This window comes from Leptonychotes weddellii, unplaced genomic scaffold (assembly GCF_054177405.1).
Source record: "Leptonychotes weddellii isolate Sample4059 unplaced genomic scaffold, ASM5417740v2 HiC_scaffold_673, whole genome shotgun sequence".
NCBI lineage: Eukaryota > Metazoa > Chordata > Mammalia > Carnivora > Phocidae > Leptonychotes > Leptonychotes weddellii.
In genome coordinates, this window is record NW_028036509.1 from 7,503 (window position 1) to 32,599 (window position 25,097).

At 38.9% G+C, this 25,097-nt stretch overlaps 1 protein-coding gene across 1 annotated transcript in view; it reads right to left on the reverse strand.

The window, feature by feature from the left end:
- Positions 1-300: 300 nt before the first annotated feature.
- Positions 301-25,097, reverse strand: part of LOC145719727 (integrin alpha-8-like) — a 36,948-nt gene continuing 12,151 nt past the window's right edge. The window contains exons 5-10 of the mRNA XM_081811275.1: positions 21,881-21,924; positions 20,336-20,392; positions 17,537-17,589; positions 6,083-6,288; positions 3,469-3,660; positions 301-2,951 (exon numbers count right to left, since the gene is read on the reverse strand). Of these exons, the coding sequence (XP_081667401.1) occupies positions 2,812-2,951; positions 3,469-3,660; positions 6,083-6,288; positions 17,537-17,589; positions 20,336-20,368 (624 nt within the window). The 5' untranslated portion in view covers positions 20,369-20,392; positions 21,881-21,924 and the 3' untranslated portion in view covers positions 301-2,811. The remainder of the gene's footprint in view (positions 2,952-3,468; positions 3,661-6,082; positions 6,289-17,536; positions 17,590-20,335; positions 20,393-21,880; positions 21,925-25,097) is intronic.

A 25,097-nucleotide genomic window follows, 5' to 3' on the forward strand; every position in this document is an offset into this window, starting at 1 on the left:
TCAGTAAGGATCATGTTTTGCTTTTCAGGAAAACTTGAGTATCATGTTTTACTTTACAGGAAAATTTGAGTATCAGTTTGAGAAGTAGAAAGAAACTTTGACTATAAGATTTGAATTTAGTTCATCTAAACTTCAAATCAATTTCAAGGAGCTCAATGTTTGATTATGCATTGTTCCCTTAGTTAAAGCCACCCTTTTATTTCTTCTTATGTGTAGGTTCTTTCTTGCTCAGTTGTTTGCTTACACACACACACACGCACGCACATGCGCACACACACACACACACACAGCACTCATTAAAACAGATAATGAGTCATTTATTTTTCATTTGGTATAATTGCCTGAGATGGCTTCATGGTATAATCATCAGACATTACAGGCCTGAAGAAGACAATGATAATCTTGGCATTCAGCCCATGTATTCCCCCAGTTTCTATTGCCTGCAAGATTTCTGTGCGTCAACAAAACCTGCACTTCCCCTCCTCCACCCTCCAATATCTGGGCTATGCATTTAGCAAATGGTCTTGTTATACAATCATATTTAACAGGATTAGGCTAGAACATTGAATTGTAGGGATTTCTGACTATCACAGCTGTTTCTTCTCTGAAATGCTTTCACTTAATTAATGTATACAAGATACTCCTCTGGCCAACCCTCATTTTCCAATCAGCACCAACACAGAGACCTGAATACATCCATATTTTAAATAGGAAAAGGAATTTTGGTGCCAGAAATGAATATACTCATGACTCCTATTTTTGTATGTGTACCAATGACAATATGCACGGTAAAAAATTGAAACAAATACTGAGTGTTCAAACTAGATTTAGGAAAATTATTCCAAATATTATTTCTATAATAGAATCTCTATATTTCTATAACAAAATCTCCCCATGTCTCTCCATTCTACCATACTTTTCTCATGTACTCTGGATCAAAATTCCAGAGTCATCCTTAGCATCTCTTCCTTACTCACCCCACCTTCTCTACCTTCCATCATGGCAAGTCATTACCAAGTCTTGACTATTGTTCATTTACATTATTACCTTAGTTCTTTCCTTTCAGTTGCCATCGTTATCACCTAGCTCAGGTCCAGTAAATGCCCTCAACTGCCTAAGGGCTTAAGAAGGAAGAACATTTTCCATCCTTGGCACCCAGTAAATCACAGTAGTGAGAAATGGGAGAAGTCCCTCATGCCTCATCTCCCACTTAGGGGTGGGAGGTTGGATGGGGTGAGTGGTGGAACTACATCATAGCAGGGCAATAACCTCCTGATATCAGAAGCCTCTAGGGAGGGTCCAGCAACAAGAATTTTATGAGTGCATCTCAACCCAACAGAGTCTCCAATATCAGTGTTCATCTGGACTGGGAGAAGCAAATATGGTGTTGTAAATTAAGAATGGGGGCCATGGAAATTAAATAAGCAAAAGAAAATAATGTCAACTAGTGTGCGTAAGAAAAGAATACCTCCAAAATACAGTCTTGTTTTAAAACTTGATTGGAGGGCTGCCATTTTTTAAATTATGTTCTGTGTAATCCCATTTTAACTTAAACACATCATCTCATTTCATATTATAGCAACAATGCTATTTTGTCTTTATACCAACTTCCTATACTTAATTTCACAGATAAGGAGACTGAAGAGAGATTGGGAAATTGTCTTATGCGTATACAGCTAGGAAACTGTGGAGTCCATTTTGAAACCCATTTTGTGCATCTCCAGAATCCAAGAATGTGGCTTTTCAACAGTTTATGTGGCCCAATATGTCTGTGAAGTAAAGTAGCTTTGAGTCTGTTCATGTCAATCAAATGGATTTCCTTTTTTGTTCTAAGCCATTTCATAACATTTTGTAAAAAATCTTTTCCCAACTTAGAAAGTGCAAACACACATAACGCAGTGAAGGAAGTATTGTTAGCTCCATAATATCAGGTAAGGAAATGGAAGCTCAGAGAAATCAAGTAATTTGTCCATTGCCACACAGCCCATCTGTGATGGATGGGAATCTTAACCTGGGCAGTCTTATTTCCCTTCACCTGCTCCCAGCCACACTGCTAACTTTAATAGGTTATTTTTACACTGCTTTGATATTTCCCAAAAAGAAGGAAGTAGAGTGTCATCTAACCTTACCCTATAAACTCTCTTGGGGCACACATACATACACACAAAATACACATGCATACATACACATGTATGTACATATAAGTGTGAGTGTATGTATGCGTGCATGAGAAATATTAAAAAATAATATTCTAGTGGATATGAGCTGTATCTATCTTCTATGCAGTAGATGGTATAGTAGTAATAATTGCTATAATTGCAATAATGTTAGCAATATAATTGGTCCCATGCCTGCTTTTTGGTAGAATTCTTTTTCCCTAAGACAAGGAAACTAAGTGTCTGGTCCTGCTCAAATACAGAACATCTGTAACTTGCAGAAGGGATCATGTGACAAAGAGTAAATGTAAATCAAACCACCTTTTACATGTCTGTGCTTTTGGTTATTTCAGGTACTAGGTGACCTGATTTCTAGTCAGTCTGGCAGATGAAACAGCTGTAATTCACAATAAATATACATCAAACATCACAATCAACCTTTTTCTTTCTTCCTGCAAAAGGCAGCTGGCTTGTATCAAAAACATGTAAAGAATACTTGCTGCTATCTAACCAATGGGGCATCATATGCACCCCGCCATTAACATAGGTAGGTTTCATAGCAGTGTGCCCAGAAGTGGATAGGTGGCAGGTGGTGAGGACCAGCAGTGTTTCAGCTCCAGAGTTAGCATATTGCAGTTTTGCCGACTCAAACAGACTATCTACAATTTATCTCAGTCCCAAATCCTAAGGAAAGGAATCTTATAGGCTCTGAGGTAAAGGGTGACATTTTCCAAAGAAAGTAGGGGGTGATTCGTGGACTGTGCAAGGATCCCAATAAATATCCACTATCATGCCCTGGCAAAACAAAACAAAACAAAACAAAACAAAATGGCCCTATGAAATAAGAATAGTAGTAAGAAGTGAAGAAAATAATTGAGAAGAAAAATATTTTGTTTCCTGGTGGGAAAGGGAGGGGTTATTTTATCTGCCTTTATTTTTTAAAGATTTAATTTATTTATTTGACAGAGAGATAGAGCCAGAGAGCACAAGCAGGGGAGGCGCAGAGGGAGAGGGAGAAGCAGGCTCCCCGCTGAGCAGGGAGCCTGAGGTGGGGCTCGATCCCAGGACCCTGGGATCATGACCTGAGCTGAAGGCAGACGCTTAACCGACTGAGCCACTCAGGCATCCCTTTATCTGCCTTTAAATGCTCGTGAAAGTCACTCAGGAATCATGCACAAAAGCCCTGGGCTGTCCACGGTTAAGCTGGGCCTTCGCCTTTACAAGGGAAAAGCTTACATGTGATGCACCGTCCTGAGAACGGGCTTCTTTCTAGGAAGTGGGCTCTCTGGCAGGAGAGGAAAGAAACCCTTACCTGGGTAATCATTCTTGTCTATGTCTGAGTCTCCTCTTAGAGTAAAGCCGAAGCCCGAAGGGATGGTCTGTGAGGCCCACACTCCCTGCAGAGTTTGGGAAGGCTTGGTGTTTAAGCCATCCTTGTTCCCGTTGTAAATGAGCACTTTGCCTCTTTGATCCTTGCCTGCAAAGGGTGCTCCGATGGCAATGTCTGCAAATGGGGACACATGAACATGTTTTTTAAGGAAAGAAGGTTTTAGAGATAGAATTAAGTGCAGTCTTAACCTAGAATCCTTCTAGTAACCTAGAATCCAAAGGGCTCATTAAGTTTGCCAGGAAAATTTCGTAATACTGCAGCAACCATAAATTATTTGTTGTCTTTTATCCATCCAGCAAATATTTATTGAGTGACTGCTGTATATGCTGGATGCAGTGGGTATGACAGCAAACCAGATGCTGCTTTTAGAGTTTATGTTCTAGGGCAGGTAGTAGACAATTTGAATAGAGAGACAATCAAGAAAAGATGGAGAGGAACCATGAGAGACTATGGACTCTGAGAAACAAACTGAGGGTTCTAGAGGGGAGGGGGTGGGGGGATGGGTTAGCCTGGTGATGGGTATTGAGGAGGGCACGTTCTGCATGGAGCACTGGGTGTTATACGCAATCAATGAATCATGGAACACTACATCAAAAACTAATGATGTAATGTATGCTGATTAACATAACATAATAAAATAAAATGAAAAAGATGGAAAGTGACACATTCTATGCAGAAGAATCAAAAATATTAATGTAATGGAGAGTGGTGGTTATTTCCAGATTCGGTGATTGGACGGGGTGTTGCTAAGGCTCGTGTTGAAAGTGAAAGCTGGGGACAAAATGGAACCAACTGTGTGAAATCAGAGGGAAGAGCACTCCAGGCAGAAAGAACTGGTGTGCCAAGGTCGAAAGGTCGAAAAAGCTGGGCCCATTGGAGGAGCAGGGAGAGCGTGGTCTACACAGGAACTTAGCGAGAAACAGGGAGGGCTGGGTCACATCAGTAGACTGGATAAAACAGGGGAGGCACCTTTGCAAGGTACTTATGAGTTTCTTGTCAAAAGAAATAAACAATCTCTTGTACAAAGATTATATAATGTAATGATTACATTGTCCCATGAGGGAGGCAGGATGCATTTTACAGTAGAGGACATTGGGGAACCTAGAAAGAACCCTATCCCCTGACTCCCACTTAAATAGAGCACTCAATGAAAAGTAACTTCCACACATTGTGCTCTTCAGGATTGTTTTAAACAATACACACAAAGACTGAGTTTTACATAAAAAAGAGCACCAAGAACACAATAACATAATAGCTCACCCAGTGGACGACAGTTATGTGTCCTCACTTTGTCGTTTATTTCTCTTTGCTCCTAAGTAAGTCTGATAAGACTAAGTAAATCATGAATTGATTTTACTACATAATGAGGATCATAAATCCAGTTTCATTTAACAGGTAAAGATAAATATCTCAAATCTCAGATCATGGTGGAAATTAAAGATATCATCATGTGACAGGTGCAAAGGGGCCCTTCCTTCACCTCCTCTAAGTCAGTCCACATCTGTCCCGTGTTTCCTCCCAGTTTGGAATTATTTTGCCCACTTTATACTCAAAAACAGTGAGGCTCAGAAAGGCAGAACCCCCTTAATGTCATTAAAAATGTTTCTCTTAGCTTTCAAAAATATCATGAAGGGTTTGAGAAAAAAGACAAACAGAGTAAAATATGGTGGAAAAGATGACTTGATAGATAATTTAGCATTATTTATTTCGCTTGGTGCTCAGGGATAGGGCAGTTTCTGAAAGCAGCATATCAGTTAAAGATGAACTTGTCTCTTTTTTATTATTTTCCTGGAACCATGAACTTTTAATATACATTTATGTTTTATGGTACTTTAAAAATTACTAACCATACATTTCTGGGATGTCTTTTTTCAAAGAAAACATAAAATGCCAAAAGCACTAATGAATACTGATCTGATGTGAACACTCCCTAGGCTATTTTGCTGGAGCAAATTCCTGTTACTCCCTTGAACTTTAAGAAACCCATTATACCTTGCTTCTTAATTTAAAGGTCCTGAACACGTATGCAAAACTTTGTGTGAGCTTGCATGTTTTTCTGAGAAGGTACTTGCAAGGCATTCACAAATTCTTAGCTTAAAGAATCATAATCCTAAACTAAAAATTTAACACTACTTTATTGCAAACATTGAAGTTGCCCTTAAGCTAAAGTTTACAGACCAATTAAAATTCAGCATAACCTATACATAGTCCATGTGGGTTAATCACAAGGCAATATACTTGTCCATATCTCGACATGTATTTATTTGTCTTGACTCTGTACATAACAGAAGGTTTTCTAGTTTTCTTTGAGTCACTAAATCTGAATATCACTTTAAAAAATAATTGCTGCCTTTATTTAGAGCTGCATATATAAACTTTAAACTGCCTTGAGGTTTTTGATACTTTATTAAAAACCAGTAATAGTAACCGTACCACACACACCACTGTAAATACTTTAAGATGTCATTGTTTCCTTCACGTACCGGTAACATGAATTATGACAAATAAACAATTTCCATGTATTGGTGTCAATTACCATTGTATCCATCTTGGTTCAGGTCTCCTAAGTGTGCCACAGCACTACCGAATCTCCCAAAAACCTCGGTTCCTGCAAGGATCTGCGGGTCCCTGAAGACAAGCGCGCTCACTTGCAAATACAGGTAAACTTGCCCTACTTCTCTAGGGCTGCTCTCAAATTCACGTTCCATAAAGAGAGGTGCCCCGATCAGTACGTCATCCATTCTGTACGGAACAAAGAGAGAGGTCAGAGCACTGACAGACCTGAGATTCTTTGGGGTACACTTTTAATCAACTAGATTAGTATATTTCCTTGGTATTTTTCCTTTCCCAGGAAAATGAGTATTTTACAATCACCGTATTTCTTTCATTGCTGTCTCTGGGACAGAATGTTGTAAGAACATTGTAGGTTCATTGTTACACTGAACTTCTTTTTATAAAAAAAGATTTATTTATTTGAGAGAGAGAGAGTGTGTGTACAAGTGGGAGGAGGGGCAGAGGGAGAGGGGAAGCAGACTCCACACTGAGTGGGGGGAGCCTGACGTGGGGCTCGATCTCACCATCCTGAGATCACGACCTGAGCCAAAACCAAGAGCTGGATGCCTAACTGGCTGAGCCACCTGGGCGCCCGTACACTGAACTTTTAAACTATGTTACAATGACTACTTTAAGAAAACCACAGATACTTCACCATTTTCAAAAGCTTCTTAGTGCATTTCTGGAAAATGTAGCTATACAAGTAAAACATATCAAAAAAGATTTTTCTCAAAGTGGATTAGAGTTTGTCTACAACAATAGAACTATACCCTTAAATTATGAAGTTTTCTTTCAGGAATAAGGTTTAAAATAAATTTTGCCTCCTTCTGTCCTCTTGTTACCTTCATTTAAATAAAACAGAGGCCAGAGAGGGCCTCTGAAATATAGAAAGGGCCAGAGGCCTAGAAATATAGAAAGTAAATTTTCCTCCCAAATAAGACTTGATAGTTATTCTTTATAAATGTAGATATTATAGTGGGAAACTAGTAGATAATTTTTAAGGTTGAAAAAAATTCAAGAAACAAATGCCTATGCAAGTTATTTAGAGATAAATTATAACCACCAGGAGAACAAAATCCAAGTGGGTAAAGGTGTTTTCTTCCCAGAACCAATGGGCACGAAGAGGAATAGAACAGAGCCTTCTAAGCTATTTGAGTTCTTAAAAACGTATGCATGTATCATTTTTTTTTTAGAAATTTTGGAAAAAGTCACATCAACCAAAATTCATAATTTAATTGATCGATACTAATGACCTCTGCAGACACCCCTATCTTGGGAGATGCAAAAATCTGAAGAGTGATCTCATGCATAAATAGAAATTTGCACTTGACTTTTATGCCTATATAGATTAGGTAACATGCAGAAGCTTGCCAACTAAACTAAAAATATTACCATTCATCTAAAAGGCAGGGACAAGGGGGGCAGTTACTGAGAACACAAAACCTCCTTTAAGGTCTGAGACATCTGCCAGACACTCCAACAACACTCTGAACTGCCTCTCTCTCCAACTTCTTGCCTTCCCTGTAGTGGTCATCTAGTCTCCATTTCCCTGTATGATTCAAGAGACATTCTGTGTAACAATTGTATTTAAGATACTGTGATAAGTGAGTCAAGGAATATAATGACTATTAGGTCAACCCTGTTCCTAAGGAACGTACAAGAGAGGTCAAATTGCCACTCATTTACCTATAGACAAGGCAGGGTGAAAAAAAGCATATGAATAATCCAAAATGAATCCTAGAGAGAGAGCTGGAACTTCGAGAGAGTTAGGGAAGGCTCTTGGAGGAGATGGCATTGCACCTGGGTGGGATTCTGACAGGTGGTTCTGGAGGCAGGCTTGCCAGGTGGCAGGGTTCTGAGCCCAAAGCAAGCGTTTCCGAGTGGAGTCAGGGCCAGTGAGTGGTCCAGGTGGGCTCCATGCTAGAGGGATGCCAATGATTTTAATTGGAAAAGCAAACCATGCAAAGAATTCTTAAAACTTAATAATATGAAATAGCAATAATAATAATACATAACAGTAACATATAAAATATGATACTATTATACATTACATAACATATATTATCATTGTTATACATAATCAATGTTAAATATATATAATATATGTTAGGAGCAATAAGAAAACAACCCAGTTAAAAACTGGGCAAAGATTTGAACAGACACCTCATCAAAGAAGATTTATGGATAGCAAATAAGCATATAAAAAGATTCTCAATATCATATGTCATTAGAGAATTGGAAATTAAAACGAGATATCGCTAAAAATCTATTGGAATGGCTAGTATCCAAAATGCTGACAGCACCAAATGCTGGCAAGGATGTGGAGCCACAGGAACTCTCATTCACTGCTGGTGAAGAGGCAAAATGGTCCAGTCGCTTGGGAAGACTGTATGGCAGTTTCTTACAAAACTAAACACAGGTTTACCGTATGAGGCCATAATCACACTCCTAGGTAGTTACACAAATGAGTTGAAACTGATGTCCACACAAAAACTTGCAATTGCCAAAATCTGGAAGCAACCGAGATATCCTTCAGTAGATGAATGGATAAATAAACTGTGCGACATTATATAACAGAATATTACTCAGCAATAAAAAGAAAATAAGCCACAAAATGACAGGGAGGAACTTTAAACCCCTTTTTGCTAAGTGACAGAAGCTAGTCTTAAAAGTCTACATACTGAAGGATTCCAAGTTTATAACGTTCTGGAAAAGACAAAACTAAACAGATCAGTAGTTGGAGGGAATGAGGGGAGGGGAGAGAGATGAATAGATGGAGCACAGGGTGTTTTTAGGGCAATGAAGATATTCTGCATGATACTGTACATGGATACCTGATATTATGCATTTGGAAAAACCCACAGAATGTATAAAAGGAAGAGTGGACCATAATGTAAGCTGTGCACTTTTGTTAATAATGTATCAATATGGGTGGATCGATTGTAACAAATGTACCACACCAACTCAAGATGGTAGTAATAGTAGAAACCGATGGTGGAGGGGAGGAGGAGGGAATATATGTGAACTCTCTGTAATTCCTGCTCAAGTTTTCCATAAACCCAAACTGCTCTAAAAAATACAGCCTACAAAAAAAATAAAGATAACTGGAAAAGTAAATTGAGTCCAGACGTATGAGAAAAGCATGAGTTTTGACGTTATACTGATTTAGATTTAAAACCTGGCTCTTTTAGTAACTAGTTGTGTCCTATTGAACAAGTTACATTACCGAAAAAATGTGAACGTAGAAATAGGCTACTTTATTGGATACATCACTGAAGATCTCCCTTGGTCTCTGTCTCCATCTCTGTCTCTCTTTGTGTGTTTCTCTTTCCAAATGTGCACGCACACGCATACACACAGGTCATACTACAGTATTTAATACATGATAGGTATTATGAAGGCCCTGGCCCAGGTGTTGAAGGGAACACACAATATTTTTACATCATAGCAGTGTAAGCAGAAAGAGCTCCCGTTAAAAAAGCAAAATGTATCCCCCTTCTCCCTCTCCTACCTTGTAGGAGCCAGAAACATGGGGAAATGTGACTTTGGGATCATCTGGGGCTGCTAGCTACTTCTAATAGCCTCTTACTTGTCTCCCACAGCAGGAGACCTAACACATGGTTTCTAGCTAGAAACACTTTAAGTGTTACTTGGCCAACTTGTAATAAGGAAAGGGTGGTTATAGATAGACCTCAGGAATGGTTATTTTTTTTCTGTTCTTTTTTAAAAATTTTATTTTAATTCCAATATTGGTAACATACAGTGCTATATTAGTTTCAGGTGTACAATATAGTGATTCAACACTTCTATCCACCACCTAGGGCTCATCATGACAAGCACATTCCCAGAGGTGGGTAGAGGGCTGGGAAAATAGGAATGGCCATTATTTTGATCTCAAATTCCAGAACCTAAGTTGGATTGCCATGCTTAGGTAAAACATTTTCTTAAAAATCTTACAAGTAACTTGATTAAAAAAAAAAAAAAGTCCCATTGCTTGCCATCCTGCTGTGCTCCAGGACCAGAAGAGAGCAAGGATTGGAGTTATTTACACCCCTGGCCTTCCCCTCACAGGAACCCGGTTGCTTCTCCTTCTGTTATAATTATTGCCAGTGTCAAGAGGCATTTGTTAAACACCTAATTGTGTGTGTTGCTGCCTTGTACTTCAAAGATGTCTGAAATTGCTGGTCTCTATTGTAGAGATGGAATGGGGCCATTTTCTCCTTCTATAAAGAAGGAACAAGCCGTATAATTGGTCCCCGAGGGTGCAAACATGATTCAGGACTGACATGGTTTGCTCTCTACATTTCTCACTGCCAACACCGAGTTCTAGGAATGGAAAATTACTCGACCCATCATTGTGAGAGCCTAGCACGTCCACGGAACTTTTGGATTCTTGGAGGATTATGACAGCATTGATTTATTTTGTTAGAAATATATTTCCCCAGATATTTAAGTGTAAGTCTTCTAAAATGTTCTAAATGCCATAAAAACAGAGAAAGACATTTGTTTTTCATTTATAATTGTGTTTCCCATAAGGTTGAAAGACAATAACTCTTGGATTTAATTGGTACAATGTGCCTTATAGAATACTTTGCACTTAGTGTCAATATTATTTTATTATAGCAATACTACTTAAGAGCCACAATATATATTGTTTAGGCTGCTGTTTTTAAACCTTGGTTTGCAACACATTAGTGGATTGTGAAATCAATTCAGTGGGTCTTGACAAGCAATTTTAAAAAATGAAATAGAAAAGAACAGAAAATAGAATGAATACATTATGTGAGGGTAAATATTGTTCCCTGAAACTTTTGTTTCAGTTCTATGTGTGTGTGCCGGGTTGCAATGTCAAATGTATTTCTTATTATGGACCACAAGCAAAAAAAAAAAAAATCCCTGAGAAACCATTGCAGTAGGCTATGCGTGCTATTGGAGTGTTTCAAAATTAGTTTGCCAAATCCTGGTTTTGAATGTGCCCAATCCAAGTTTAAAGTTTTAAAATATTTTATTAGTAAAGGTATTTTTCATTGACTTTCTGATACATAGTTGTGTAATAGGTTGGGTACCATTCTAAGGGAATATTATATATATTCTCTTATATATATATATATATATATGATATATATATATATCAATGTATATATATATCATATATATATATACCCAGCCTGTATGGTTTTGTAATCTCAAAAAATTAATGATGAAGAAATATTATTATTATTAATGACGAGGTTTTCAGTAAAATCCATCCTTTCTATTTAGGTCATGTTGGTGGTTTGGATGAGATCTGAGTTATTATGTAAAGGCACTTCAACAAAGAATATATACACGAAGTTTCATTTTATCCAAAATGTGTACTATTTAATCACAATTTTCTTTAACATCTTTGGGTAACATACACACAGGTTTTGTGTCTCTTTTTATGTGTAAATCTGCCCTGATAATATAATATAATGCAAGGCTCAATTTCTCTTCCTTCACATATTGTTTGAGACAGAAACACTATAAATATTTTCTTGAAAAGCAAAGCATAAATAGTGATAAAGAATGAGAGAGAAAGAGAGGACCCAGCAATAAGAATATTCAATATGGAGAATCTAGATTCAAGTTTTCTGAGTCAAATGGTGTTAATGTGTTGGTTTCACGTATAAACTTTTCTATATTTCTTTTTTCCCAGTAGTAGATGCTGCATGCTAATGCTCATAATTAATTTTTGGAACATGGTTATTTATTAACAGAATGCAGATTAGCAGACTTTATACTAGAGTTGATATCTTATCAGCTGAATTTTTTTATGGTGGACAAGAACTAACATAGCTGATCATTTACATTACAGAAATCAATTTCAATTTACAACTTCTTTCTGTTTTCTGGATTTTCTACTTATTTCAATCATAATAATAAAACCTGTATGAGAGAACACATACTTAGGCTAAATCTGGGGCAAAAACATAATTACCCAAAGCTGATTCCTTTCAAATAAATTTTCTCTAAAATGTTCTCAAGTTAACAAACTGCTAAAATTCTCTTGAAATTTATCTCCTTTGGGCCCTGCAGAGGCAAAAAAACAATCCAATCGATTAAATTGTAATTCTATGAGTTTCTGAAATAGTATAAATACTGTAAGTTTCAAAAGCCAAAAGAAAAAACCTTAATTTGCTTGCTTAGGCTCAAGATGAAAAATTCCATCTCCCTTTGTTAAGTTTGTCCAGAAATTCCTAACAGTTTACATTGGCAGAGTTTATAGCTCTGGCTATCTTAAGATAACTAAACTAAAGTTAATTTCACCAGCTTGTTTATATTTTCAAAACAGTCATAAGCTTGACAGTATCAACCACCAACCAGCACAGACACCACCGTTTGGTCTTAACTTGTGGAGTCACTCACAATACCTGGAGATTTTTTTTTAAATTAAAAAAATATTGGGAAAGTCCACCAATTTACTAATTTGGTCAACATTACTTAATGACATTGTCTTTTCTCCCCCCCCACCCCCGATGTCGAGATTTTTGAGCATTTGCATGGACCTTGCTTTTGTTGCATAGTGGGTAGAGAAAATGTCAAATACTGTCAAAGAATGTTCACTAGGTAACCTCATGCACAAAAGTACTTAATTATCTCTTGGCCAGAGAAGGGAAAGTCTGGTTTAATCCTGCAGAATATATGGAGTCCTAACTTCTGAACAATGACCAATCAACTATGCAAGTGATATTCTTTTTTTTTTAAGATTTTATTTATTTATTTGACAGAGAGAGAGAGAGATAGCTAGAGCAGGAACACAAGCAGGGGGCGTGGGGATGGAGAAGCAGGCTTCTCGCTGAGTAGAAAGCCCTACGTGGGGCTCGATCCCAGGGTCCTGGGATCATGACCTGAACCGAAGGCAGACGCTTAACCAACTGAGCCACCCAGGCACCCCTGTCAAGTGATATTCTTAATCCTATTCTGAGTCACTGCATAGCATCCACTCAGATCCAAGGTTTAGAAGATGTAGACCTTAAAAAAAAAAGACTATTGAAAAATTAGAAATCTGAGTAAAATATGGGAATTAAATCTCAGTTTTAATACTGAACTCTACTGGTGATTAATGCTCACTGATGATTCCTTGATCACTGATAAATGCTGGGAAAGCTAAAAGGGTTTTGTGAATGTAAAAAAATATATAGGAATTATAGACTGTAAAATTATATATAAATCATTACTACTGACTCAGTAAAATGCAGCAGACTAGTATAGCTATTTTTAATATAATCATACAGACTGATTTTTCTTACAGACCATGACACTAAAAACTATAACTGAATTTTGCCTCATGAATCAGTTGTTTTTAGACAATCTTATTAAAGTTCTTTGGGTGAGAATAACTCTGAAATTATGATTTTATATTTTTATAAAGTGGAAGTATGACCTTGCTTGTAAAAATAATGGAAATTAATAAAATGCACACTTAATAAACAGGAATGTAGATTCTTACCAAAAAATAGAGTAAAACACTGAAACACACACATATATAATCTGAAACAGTCAAATTCATAGTTTATGTCTCTGCCCCGATGGGTTGTTCTGCACCTTCCCCAGGGACGAATACCCACCCAGGGAGGTGAGGACATTGCTGTCACTACTGGGGGTGGTTTTCAGGCCCCCATCTTGGGATCAAGTATAAACCTAGCCACACAAGGTGTCTATTTGAAGGCCAATAATATCAAGCAGTTTTTCTCAAAACACAGGTGCTGCAAAGATGATGGCAAATTTATATCTTCATTATTGCAGTCTCAGACTTCATGTGAGTTGTCTATTGGTATTTGGGATGAAAGGTGCTCAGTGGTCTCTATAGCTTACTTATTTATAATAGGGCCTTGAATTTACATAGCATTACAGTAACTAAGAATGGCAAATTACATACAGACTGAGAATCTATGGGCACGTTAAGAATGGTAATATTAAGGGGCGCCTGGCTGGCCTAGTCGGTTAAGTGTCCGACTCTTGATTTTGGCTCAAGTCACGATCTCAGGGTCATGGGATTGAGCCCCATGGCAGGCTCCGTGCTCAGCAGGGAGTCTGCTTGAGATTCTTTCCCCCTTCCTCTCCCTCTTCCCCTGCCCCTGCTCTCTCTCTCTCTCTCAAATAAATAAATAAATCTTTAAAAAAAAAAAGAATGGCAATGTTAAGATAATGGCTGTATTTTTTTGATGCAGTCTAAAGAATTAAGAATATACTGCCTAAGAAAAAAGAAATAATGGGCATAGCAATTTTTTAAGAACATCAAGAAAGAACAAACTATCCCTGGAAAATTCCTGTGTTTGTTACTACCATGTTGTTTTGATCAGCAGGAGACAAAAGAGATCCTTTCCTCACAAGTGTTCTTGCTCTTTTCTTAACATGGCAAAAAAAAAAAAAAAAAAAAAAAAGGTCCTATAAATGTTGTCACAGAGCTTTGCTATGGACTGGAATGAACGTGTTTCCAGGAAGGAGGCAGTGCCCTGCAGGGCGTAGTGTTGAACTGGGGGAAAGCTGAAAGGATTCAGGGCAGAGTGGAGGAAAGGAAGGGCACACGCTGAGTTCATCTGGTCCCAATAAGGCATTGCGTGGCTCCCCTGGGTGTGGGGGGGAGGTTGTGTTTGTTGTGTTACCATCTGTTGAAAGAAATGTGTTTGCGCATATCCCAAAGGCCATCATGGGATTTTTGTTGTTGTTTTTACAAAAGTGTGGGCTTCCTCAATTGGGACAACACGCCATGTTTTGGACTCAAGTTCTTCTTCAGCCACCCTGCCCCCACCCTGCACCTTTTTTTTTTCTAGATCACTAAAAGGTGCTGATAACAAATCCAGTCCATCTAATTTGGAAATTGTGAAGGGCAGCCCTAATTGTTACTTTGTTTTCACAGCTCAGTTGGAGAGGAAAGCAATTTAATTTTCAACGACTTGCTTCCAGGCTAAGATTGCCATTCAAATATACTTTCAGAATATCTCCAAAGTGCAACCACTACAGTTTCCTGTCACTGTCCTGTTGTTGCTCTGGCCCTGGGCATTGTCCTGCCTCACCTGGCTTACGGCAGTGGGCTCCCGGGGGCCTCACGGCCGAGGAGACCCAACAGACACAGTGTGTCTGCTGGAACCAAAGTTGGAGTAGGCCATTCCTTTGCTTAGTATCCTCCAGTGGCTCCTGAGATGTGTCCTTCTTGGAAACACTCATTCTGTCCCTAGCAGAGCCTGTGTGGCACTGTGCAAGACTGTTTATAAATGCAGTGGCTCACAAACCTTTGTGATCCTGCGCCCCTCTGCCTCCTCTCCAAGCCTCTTTGACGTCCTAGGACTTCCAGCAGCTCCCACCTCCGGGAATCTCTTCCCCATGGACCCCACTTCCGGCAGATCATTCCTGAGCTTTCCTCAACCTTAACACCGAGGCCTTCCCTATCTACTCCGTTTAAAGTCACAACCCTCCCAATATTTTCTACCCCCCGTTCTGTTTTGCTTTTCTAAGTTTAATTAATAGACTATCTTTTAGAGAAGTTTTAGGTTCGAAGCAAACTCCAGCAGAAAGTACAGAGAGTTCCCATATACCCCCGGCCACCACAGGCACAGCCTCCCCCAACTCTCAACATCTCCCACCAGCGTGGTGCATGTGTTACAATCGATGAAGCTTCAGTGACCCGTCATCATCACCCAGAGTCCATGGTTTACATGAGGGTCACTCCCGGTGTTGGACATCCTGTGGGTCTGGACAAATGTATAGCAACATGGATCCACCATTGTAGTGTCTTACAGAGTAGCTTCACTGCCTTAAAAATCCTCTGTGCCTGCTCATCCCTCCTCTCCCCCCTGGCCTCTGGCAACCCGTGATCCATTTATTGTGTCCACGGTGTTGCCTTTTCCAGGATGTCATATAGCTGAGCTCATACCGTATGTAATCTTTTCAGATTGGCTTCTTTCACTTCATAATATGCAATTAAGCTTCCTCCATGTATTTTCATGCTTGACAGCTCATTTCTTTTTAGCACTGAACAATATTCTGTTGTCTGAACGTGCATTTACCTACTGAAGGACATCTTGGTTTCAGTCCTTCCATTTTTTTTATTCCTATTTGGTGTTCATCACCATCTAAATATGCTTTACTTGACTTACTTACTTTTTGTCTGTAGTCCCCAACTCCCCACCTCTAGTATAGCTTCTATGAGGGTAGCAGTGTCTATTTTGTTCTCTGCTATATCCCAGCACCTAGAACAGTGCTGGTGTATAGTAGATGCTCGAGAAATATATGTTGAATGGAAGAATAATAAAAAAGATCTTTTCCAGGGGCCCCTGTGTTGCTCAGTCGGTTAAGTGTCCGACTCTTGATTTCAACTCAGGTCATGATCTCAGGGTCGTGGGATTGAGCCCTGCATCAGGCTCTGCTCTCAGTGCAGAGTCTACTTGTCCTTTTCCTCTGCTCCTTCCCCCACTTGTGCTCTCTCTCTCTCAAGTAAATAAAATCTTAAAAAAATATATTTTTCAAAAGGTGCAAAAGTAACTAAATTTTTCTCCAGTCATATGCCACCATAATATATAAAGTACATTTCTATCTACATGAAGATCATAGCTAATGTCCATCAATGATGTATCTAAAGTGCTTGCTTAGCCCAGATCCTGGAACATAGTCAGGATTCTGCAGGTATTTGATTTTTATAAAAATGTGAACTCTCTGAGTGCAGAGACCTATTTTGCCTTATTCGCCACCATATTCTGTACACTAAGAACAATGGCTGACACACAGTAGGTGCTCCAATGATATTTATTGGATGGCTAATCAGTTTATCTCAATGTATTGGCTTTCTTATTTAATCATCTGTTTTATCTATCAGTTAGATGGTGTTAGTGAGCCAAAGAGATGTTTAATAATAGTTTGTTTTTAAGGAATGACTTAAACACAACCATAGTTTATCATGGTGTTTGATCCAAGCTCAATTGTAATTTGCTGCCATACTCTGAAAAGTTCACTTATTATTTCATCTTCTCCACGGGCATTACTAGTATGTTGGTTAAAGCCATGTCAGGAGAAAAAAAATGTTTATTTATGTGCAAATGGTCTATGAATGTATCACATGCTAAGTAAGGGTAAAGAGAGACAGATGAGCAAATGCTTTTATGGCTTTGGATTTCAAATGGCCAAGGACTATTCAGTTCATTAAATTAAAGATAAAACTAAGTAAAACAGTCCTTTTCTGGAAGTGGGAGATGTGGAAAATCTCCATAGAGACATAAAATAGGACTATAGAATTCTTTAGTAGATGTATCCTCTTGCCCTGAACCAAAAAAAAAAAAAAAACCAAACCAAACAATTAAAACAAGAGAGCCTCTATCTTGTTGAAGAAGTATGGAAGGATCTATTTCATGAAGGAAAAAAATGCAACATCTTTGTGGATGAATATAACATATGGTGAGTGAGGAAGTTCTTATAAACTTACCCATCATTGTTAACATCTGACACTGTGACCGTATATCCAAAATAAGATGCCATCTACAAAGAAAAACCGTGAGATGACATAGTTTATGTTCAAAAATAATTTTTATAGTCCTCTCTCAATTTTTCCTGAAGGATGAATCTCATTGCAGCAGACTTCTGCATTAAATTCATGGACTCCTGGACATGGACAGAGTCTTAAAGTCATTCAGGCTGACCCCATGCATAATTTCCCCTCAGTACCCCTGACATCTGCTTGGTCATCCTCTGCAGCTATTCAACAATCAGCCCATTCAATTTGTGGACACAATTATTAGAATTTTCTTTGCTAAAATTGGCACTTCTGTAACTTCTAGTCCTTAATCCTATTTAGTTCTGCCATGTTGAACCTCACAGAATGAATCTAATTCCACTCCCGTATGATATTTCATATGGAAATATTTGTAGCTGGCTCACCATCATGGCCTCTCTTTCTTAGAGATACTGCATGTGATACCAAAGAAAAGATAATACCCCATGAATGCATTGCCCAGAGAAGAGTTAAGTAGGATTTACACTCTTTGCTTTGGGCTCTTTATATCAATGAAGCATAAAAAGGGTTTTAATTTCACGGGAAACCATGCTCAGTATCAATTCATATTGAGTTCATTGTCAACTAAGGTTTCTAAGTCTCTTCTGAGTATAATTAGCGAGCCACATTCTAGCTCTTAAGTTTTTTGTTTTTCAAGCTATGTTTTCAACATTTATCATCTTTTCAGATTCAGTGCATAGTTTTGAAGTTGTCGAGATGTTTTTTTTCCATGTTTTGGCATCCAGTGCTTTAGCTGACTTAGCCTCCCATCATCTTCTAATGTAATCAGTCTACAATCCACTAGAAAGTGTCCTCCACAGAAGGCAGAGATTTTGGTCTGTGTTGTTCAGTCTTCTGTCTACACTGCCTGACTAGGGTCTAGCTCAGAGTGGGTGCCAGGTGCCAGATACTCTGCAGAGGGAATGAATACATGAGTTAACAAGTGTCATGAAATAATTAAATTCTCCCACCTCTTTTCTCTATTTCAAACATATACAGTTGCTATAGATGAATATTTGTGTCCCTTCCTTCCCCTAAATTCAAATATTGATCCTAACCCCCAATATGATGGTATTAGGAGGTGGTGCCTTTGGGAGGTGATTAGGTCATGAGGGTGGAGTCCTCATGAATGGGGTTAGTGCCCTCATAAAAGAGACCCCAGAGAGCTCTCTAGCCCTCCTTCCACCATGTGAGGACCTAAGAATATGTCTATCTATATGAATCTCCCCAGATACTGAATCTGCCTACCTCTTGATCCTGGGCTTCCCAGCCTTCCAGAACTGTGAGAAATAAACATTTGGGTTTTTTAGCCACCCAATCTATGGCATTTTTATTATAGTATTCTGAAGACTAGGATATAGTTGCCAGGTACCAAATGCTCTTTGCAGAGGGAATGAATGCATGAGTTAACTGTGTAATAATAGTTCAGTTTTCCCACCTCTCTTCTCTATTCCAAACATATACAGTGAAGTTCTTATTTCTGGTGTGGCATTGTGTGGACTTCACTCAGAGGAGTTTCATCATTTATGCATTAAATGCTGAGGTTCAAGACTGAAGAACTAGGTGGTATTGAGGACAAGAAGTTATAGAAAGGCCCAATTTAATAATGTTTAAAGAGCTTCTAATGATAAAAATGTGAAACAAATCTGGATAAAAGAGAAGTCTTGCCAGATTTTCAATAAACCATTAATTACCATCACTTGAGAATAGTTCAAAATTTATAAGTTCATCCAACTTCAGTATTGTCCCGGCCTTACTTCTCCGTATGTACCACAAGAGTATCATGAGGGACATTGTTAAATGCTTTGTTGAAAATTGCAGAGTAATGGATAGACCAAAGCCCTAATTGGGGGGGGGGGGATGTAAAAAATGCTCTGTGTTCAATAGAAAACTTTATTAATCAAAATTGCTAGACAAATATATTATTCCAAATCTACATATCTATCTAAGAATGGAGCATCTAAGGGCCCTAAACTATGATCCAGAAGGTGAAGATGTAACTTGGCCACATTCAAATGTGAGGCTTCCTAGAAGTTCAGTAGTGTGGGCTTCTGGTTAGGAGAGAATATGGGTTGCCCCGAGAAACTGATTTAATTAACGACTGGCTCCCTTAGATGGCCATACCACATTCATTGTTTAAAGGAATGTGGCAAATTTCAACAGGTCACAATACCCCGGACAACTCAGGGTGGTGGATAAAGTATGACCTCAGGCCATATTAGGTTAGGAGAATGACAGACACGTCCCTCATTCATAGTAAGACCTCAGCCAGTGATGGTGGATGAGGAACAATATCTAGTCCCTGGGAGGAAGGGACCAGAACAAGATAGCCTGTCAACCTCCACATCATGTTGGGAGGGTGGAGGGCTCCAGTCACAGTGAGAAAGGGAGGCAGAGCACAGGCCCATTGACTCTGACAGATACAATGGGGCCTACGAGAAGCCTGTGTTTTCTCAGAGGGAAGGCGGATACCTAGAACTCACCACCAGGCACACTATGTACGGGCCTACAACATAACAGGATTGTTCTCAGACCCTAGTAGTTAGTGACACTGCTGCATGAAAGCTGGGATCTTGTCTGTCTGATGCATGGTTATATTCCCAGTGCCTAGAACAGTTTCCAACATATAGTAGGTACTCGGTGAACATTTATTTTATGAATGAATAAATGATATGAATATTGCGATTTACTATTAGTCCTGAGTGACATTGTTTGGTATTAAAAGGTCTTCACCTGTTCGCCAGTGAAGTTCTGAATAAAAGTCATATCTGTAGAGTTAATGATTGAAACCTGAAATCATAGAGATTAGATAGGTTACATCATTTGACAGAATTGGAGAAAAAAACATTTTAAATTACAACTTAAGTCATTTTTAAATTTTGGGAAAGAGTAGTTAATTATTAACTATATGTAAAACAAAAATGTAATCCCGTAAGAATGATCTTTAAAAAAATCCAATTTAACTTTTATTTATGGTTAAGACTGTGATACTTTCAGATAAAATGCATGCTTACTAATCTGAAAAGGGAAAATAGAAATTGAATTCAAATGAACTCTGAGACCCATTAACCTGATGGCCAGTTAATTGATCTAATCAGGGTTTTTGTCTAAATTCATTTCTGTGTTTACGTTATTATGAGAAACTGATGATTATGGCTCTTCACAAAAAAACAAAACTGAAAATTTTAAATGTTATCTACATAGCAAAAATATTACCTTTAATTCTATTCAGCCAATCTAAAATCTGCAGATACTATTTCACTAGACTTTTTAAAAAATAAACATTATTTAAAATATAACTTTTCCTTTTCAGAAGGTCTCTTGATTTTCTTTTCCTAATTTTGTGGTAAGTAGGTATAACGGGTCTGAATGGTATCCCTCCAAAGTTCATGTTGCCCAGAACTTCAGGAGGTGACCTTATTTGGAAATAAGGTCTTTGTAGATGAAATACATTAAGGAACTTGAAATGAAATCATCCTGGATTTAGGGTGGGCCCTATATCCAATGACTGATGTTCTCATCAGAAAGGAGAGGACACACATAGACACAGATGGAAGAAGGCCATCTGAAGACAGAGGCAGAGATTGGAGTCATGCTGACACACACCAAAAAAAGGCAGGGGCCACCTGAAGCCGGAATAGACAAGAAAGATCCTCTGCTAGACGCGCTGCAGGAAGTGACACGCTGCCTGACACTGGGATTTCAGACTCTGGTTTCTTGAACTATGAGAAAATAATTTTATATTGTTTTAAGCCACCCAGTTTATGGTAATGTTGTGGCAGTCTCAGGAAACAAATATGCTAGTGTAATAACAATTGATTTTCTCATTTCTACCATATGAGGCATATTAAAATGCTGAGCACATCAGCAACAGTATTCTCTGCAATTATTCCTGGATGAAGCACAAGAATCGTGTGGGCTTCATGGGTGTGACCTGCGCCGTCACACTGGTCCCCACGTTCAATCAGACCCCACCCTTGGTTTAATGCCCAGCTGTTGTGATCCTGAAATTCTTAAATTTGGACAAAGGGCCCTGCATCTTCATTTTGCACCAGGTCCCACAAACTCTGTAGCTGATTCTGTACATAGATCAGGAAAAAAAAAAAAATCTAGCTTCACTTGTTTTCCTTCCTTTTTTAGTAAGCAAACAAGCATACAAGCATGGATCTATAGGAGCTCACTATTAAAAGGCATTTAAAACCATTTAAAAGTTGAATGCAATGAAACATTTCTTTGCATATATAAGAAAATATCCAGCAATGCATTCTTTGTACTCACATATCCAAAATTCTGTGCTCCTCTTGGAATGCCAGCAACCAGTTCTGGGGATAAAAATAGTCATTGAGAAGGGGGATTACATATATTTTAAAGTTATGCAACACATCAGTTAAAGATAGTGCTTTTTACATGAGTAACCATCATGTGAAGAGCTGGAAGTGTGAAGTCATGGTTTTGTGTTTCCTTTTGCTTCTGCTACAGACTATGGAATACAGAACAAAAGTTGTACTGTGAGATTTACCAGTCTTCATCACTGGTCTCCATGTGTTTTTGCCTGTATAGCATAAGCCTGGCTTCTCAGCTCTGTGTGTGATTTGCAGATTAAACCTCTTACTCTGGGTTTCTCTAGCTTTCACTGTGGTGACATCTTTTGTATTAGTGTAAAAAGTTTAGCTTCTGTCACATGTAATGTTAAAACAATTCTGGTTACCTAAAGAAAAGCCATCATAAATGACACGAGTCTGGCCCCCTTGGAAATGTTTACTGGTAGCAGAATTAGCAGGTGACCTGGTAGCTAAGGGTCCCCCAGAAGGGAAGCTTCACTAATAGAAACAGAAGAGGCAAATCTGGGGGAAAGGGTCCATATAACTCATTGCACTATGATCTGGCTCTAGATTCAGAAGGTAATGGTGTTATTCCTGGGCCTGCCGTATACCTGGGATGTGTCATTTAACCTCGTTTTTCCAGTTACCTGCAAGTGGAGGGAGTTGGAATTGCTAATTATCAAAAATCTTTCAGTTCTTGTTTCTATAAATCTAAACCAACCTTTGATTCATTGGGGTTAAAAATTTAGTTTAATTTAAATAGGAAGGGCCTGGAAGAGAATCCCCTTCCACTTAAATTTCCCTTCCCCTCATCCTGCCCTGAAAGGTATAGCACAAGTTCTAGCATCAACTATATCTGGTGTGCTGTGTTCTAGCAGAGGTGGGTGATCATGCTATTAGCATTAATAATCAAAAAAGATTCATTTGGGGTTAGATGTTGGACTTTTCAATAGTAAATCCATTCATTCAATCAACAAATATTTATAGGCAAATGGAGTATACAGTAGTGAGCAAAATGGACAAAATTCCCTGCTTTCACGGAACTTATACTCTGGTTGGAAGAGACAGTCAATTTAAAAAGCATAGTCAATGAAATGGCATATTTGAAGGGGATAAGTGTAGTGAGTGAGAAAAAACAAACAGTAAAATGGTACAGGGAGTGCTGGAGGTAGGATGGGGAAGGACGTATGACTTATTAGGGCACAGTTAGCAGGAAAGGACATGGCAAGAAAGTGACATTGGAGCAAAGACTGAAGAAAGTGAGGCTTTTCTTATGGAGAAGTGGGAAAAGTATGTTTTAGTCAGAAAGAATGGCAAGTGCAAAGATCCTGAGGTAGAAGTGTGTCTGGAGTATTCAAAGAATAGCAAAGAGACCACGGCAGCTGGAGAAGAGGGAGTGAGGAGTAAAGGGGTAGGAGATGAGGTCAAAGTAACTAGTAGCCTCATGAATGGAGTCTCTCAGGTCATTGTGAAGACTTGAATTTCAGACTGAATGAGTTGAAAACTCACTGGATCAAAGAAGTTACACAATCTGACTTCTGTTTCTAAAGGACCACTTTAGCTGCTGGATTTAGAGCAGACTACAGGGGGACAAGGGTAAATTCAGAGAGACCGGGTAAGAGTCTACTGCAATAAAGTAGAAGCTGTGCTGGAAGTGAGAAGTGGTCAGATTCCGGTCATACTTTGAGAGTTTAGTTAGCAGGATTTACTCATGAATTGGATACGGATGGGGTGTGAGAGAAAGAGTACAGCCCAAGGCTGACTTCCAAGGTATTTGGCTTGAGCAACTGGGAGGATGGCATTGTCACTTACTGAGATAAAGCTGTTGGAGGGTAGATCACGTTTCGGGGGGAAGGTTAGGAGTTTGCTCATGAGCACATTAAGCCTGAGACAGCTATTCAAATAGAGATGTTGAGTATTGAGTTTGAGGTTCTAGATCTTAGAACATGTATCCCTGAACCTAGAATTCAGTGTAATCTGGAGAAGTACCACAAGCCTGGAATTCAGTATAAGCTGGAAAAATAAGTGAGACTGGATGAGAGTACCAAAACTCAAAGAGGAAATAAAAAGCCCAAATATTTAACCCGGGGACACTTCAGTGAGATGAGAGAAATTAAAGGGGAATCAGAGATGGAGAAGGAGCCGCAAATGTCTGGGTAGTCGAGTGAAGAAATGAGGAGGGAATGATGAACTCTGTCAGATGCTCCTGAGAGTTAAGGAAGCTGAGTTGCATGAGGCCTCTGGTTTGCTTGACACAAGCTGTTTCAGCTGAGCAGTGAGTTTAAGAGGAGGGGGACGGTGGAACTTGAAGACAGAGATACAGGCAGAGAAGAGTGACAGCTCTTGAAGCAGAGAATACAGGTGCTTGCTGGAGGCAGAAGTGGAATAAGAGATTTTCTTTTTAAGGTGTGAGAAATAACAGTATGCTTGTCTATTCATGGGGATGATTAAAAAAACTGATGATATGAGATAGAGAATTAGGAATGGCTGGAGTCCCTTCTTTGAGTCATGAGAGGGAATGAAGCCTAGTGCAAAGTGGAGAGTTAACCTTACAAAGGAGCATGGACTGCTCAACCTCAGCAATGGGAGAGAAGGTGAAGCATGTCCTTGAAGAATACAACCAGGCTTAGAAAAACTAAGCTATCCCGGGGCGCCTGGGTGGCTCAGTTGGTTGAGCGACTGCCTTCGGCTCAGGTCATGATCCTGGAGTCCCGGGATCGAGTCCCGCATCGGGCTCCCTGCTCGGCGGGGGGTCTGCTTCTCCCTCTGACCCTCCCCCTTCTCATGTACTCTCTCTCCCTCTCATTCTCACTCTCTCAAATAAATAAATAAATCTTTAAAAAAAAAAGAAAAACTAAGCTATCTGGACAGATTTCTAGGAAAGTGGCAGAACTGGTAGCACACTGCTCAGTTTTCAGTAATCTTTACTTGGTATGAATTAAATTGGCATGTAACAACAAACCACCATCCGATATAATGGAGTTGACTGATTCCAGAATCAGGCCTATCAACCAGAAGACTGACTATCCCATTTGAAATACATGACAACCACTACTAGGCATTCCACAAACATTCAGAATTTCATTTAAAAGACAACAACCATCACACTCAGTAACTTTGCAGTCTGCAACCTCACATGGCCACAACACTAGGAGTTATTAAAAGTAAATGCT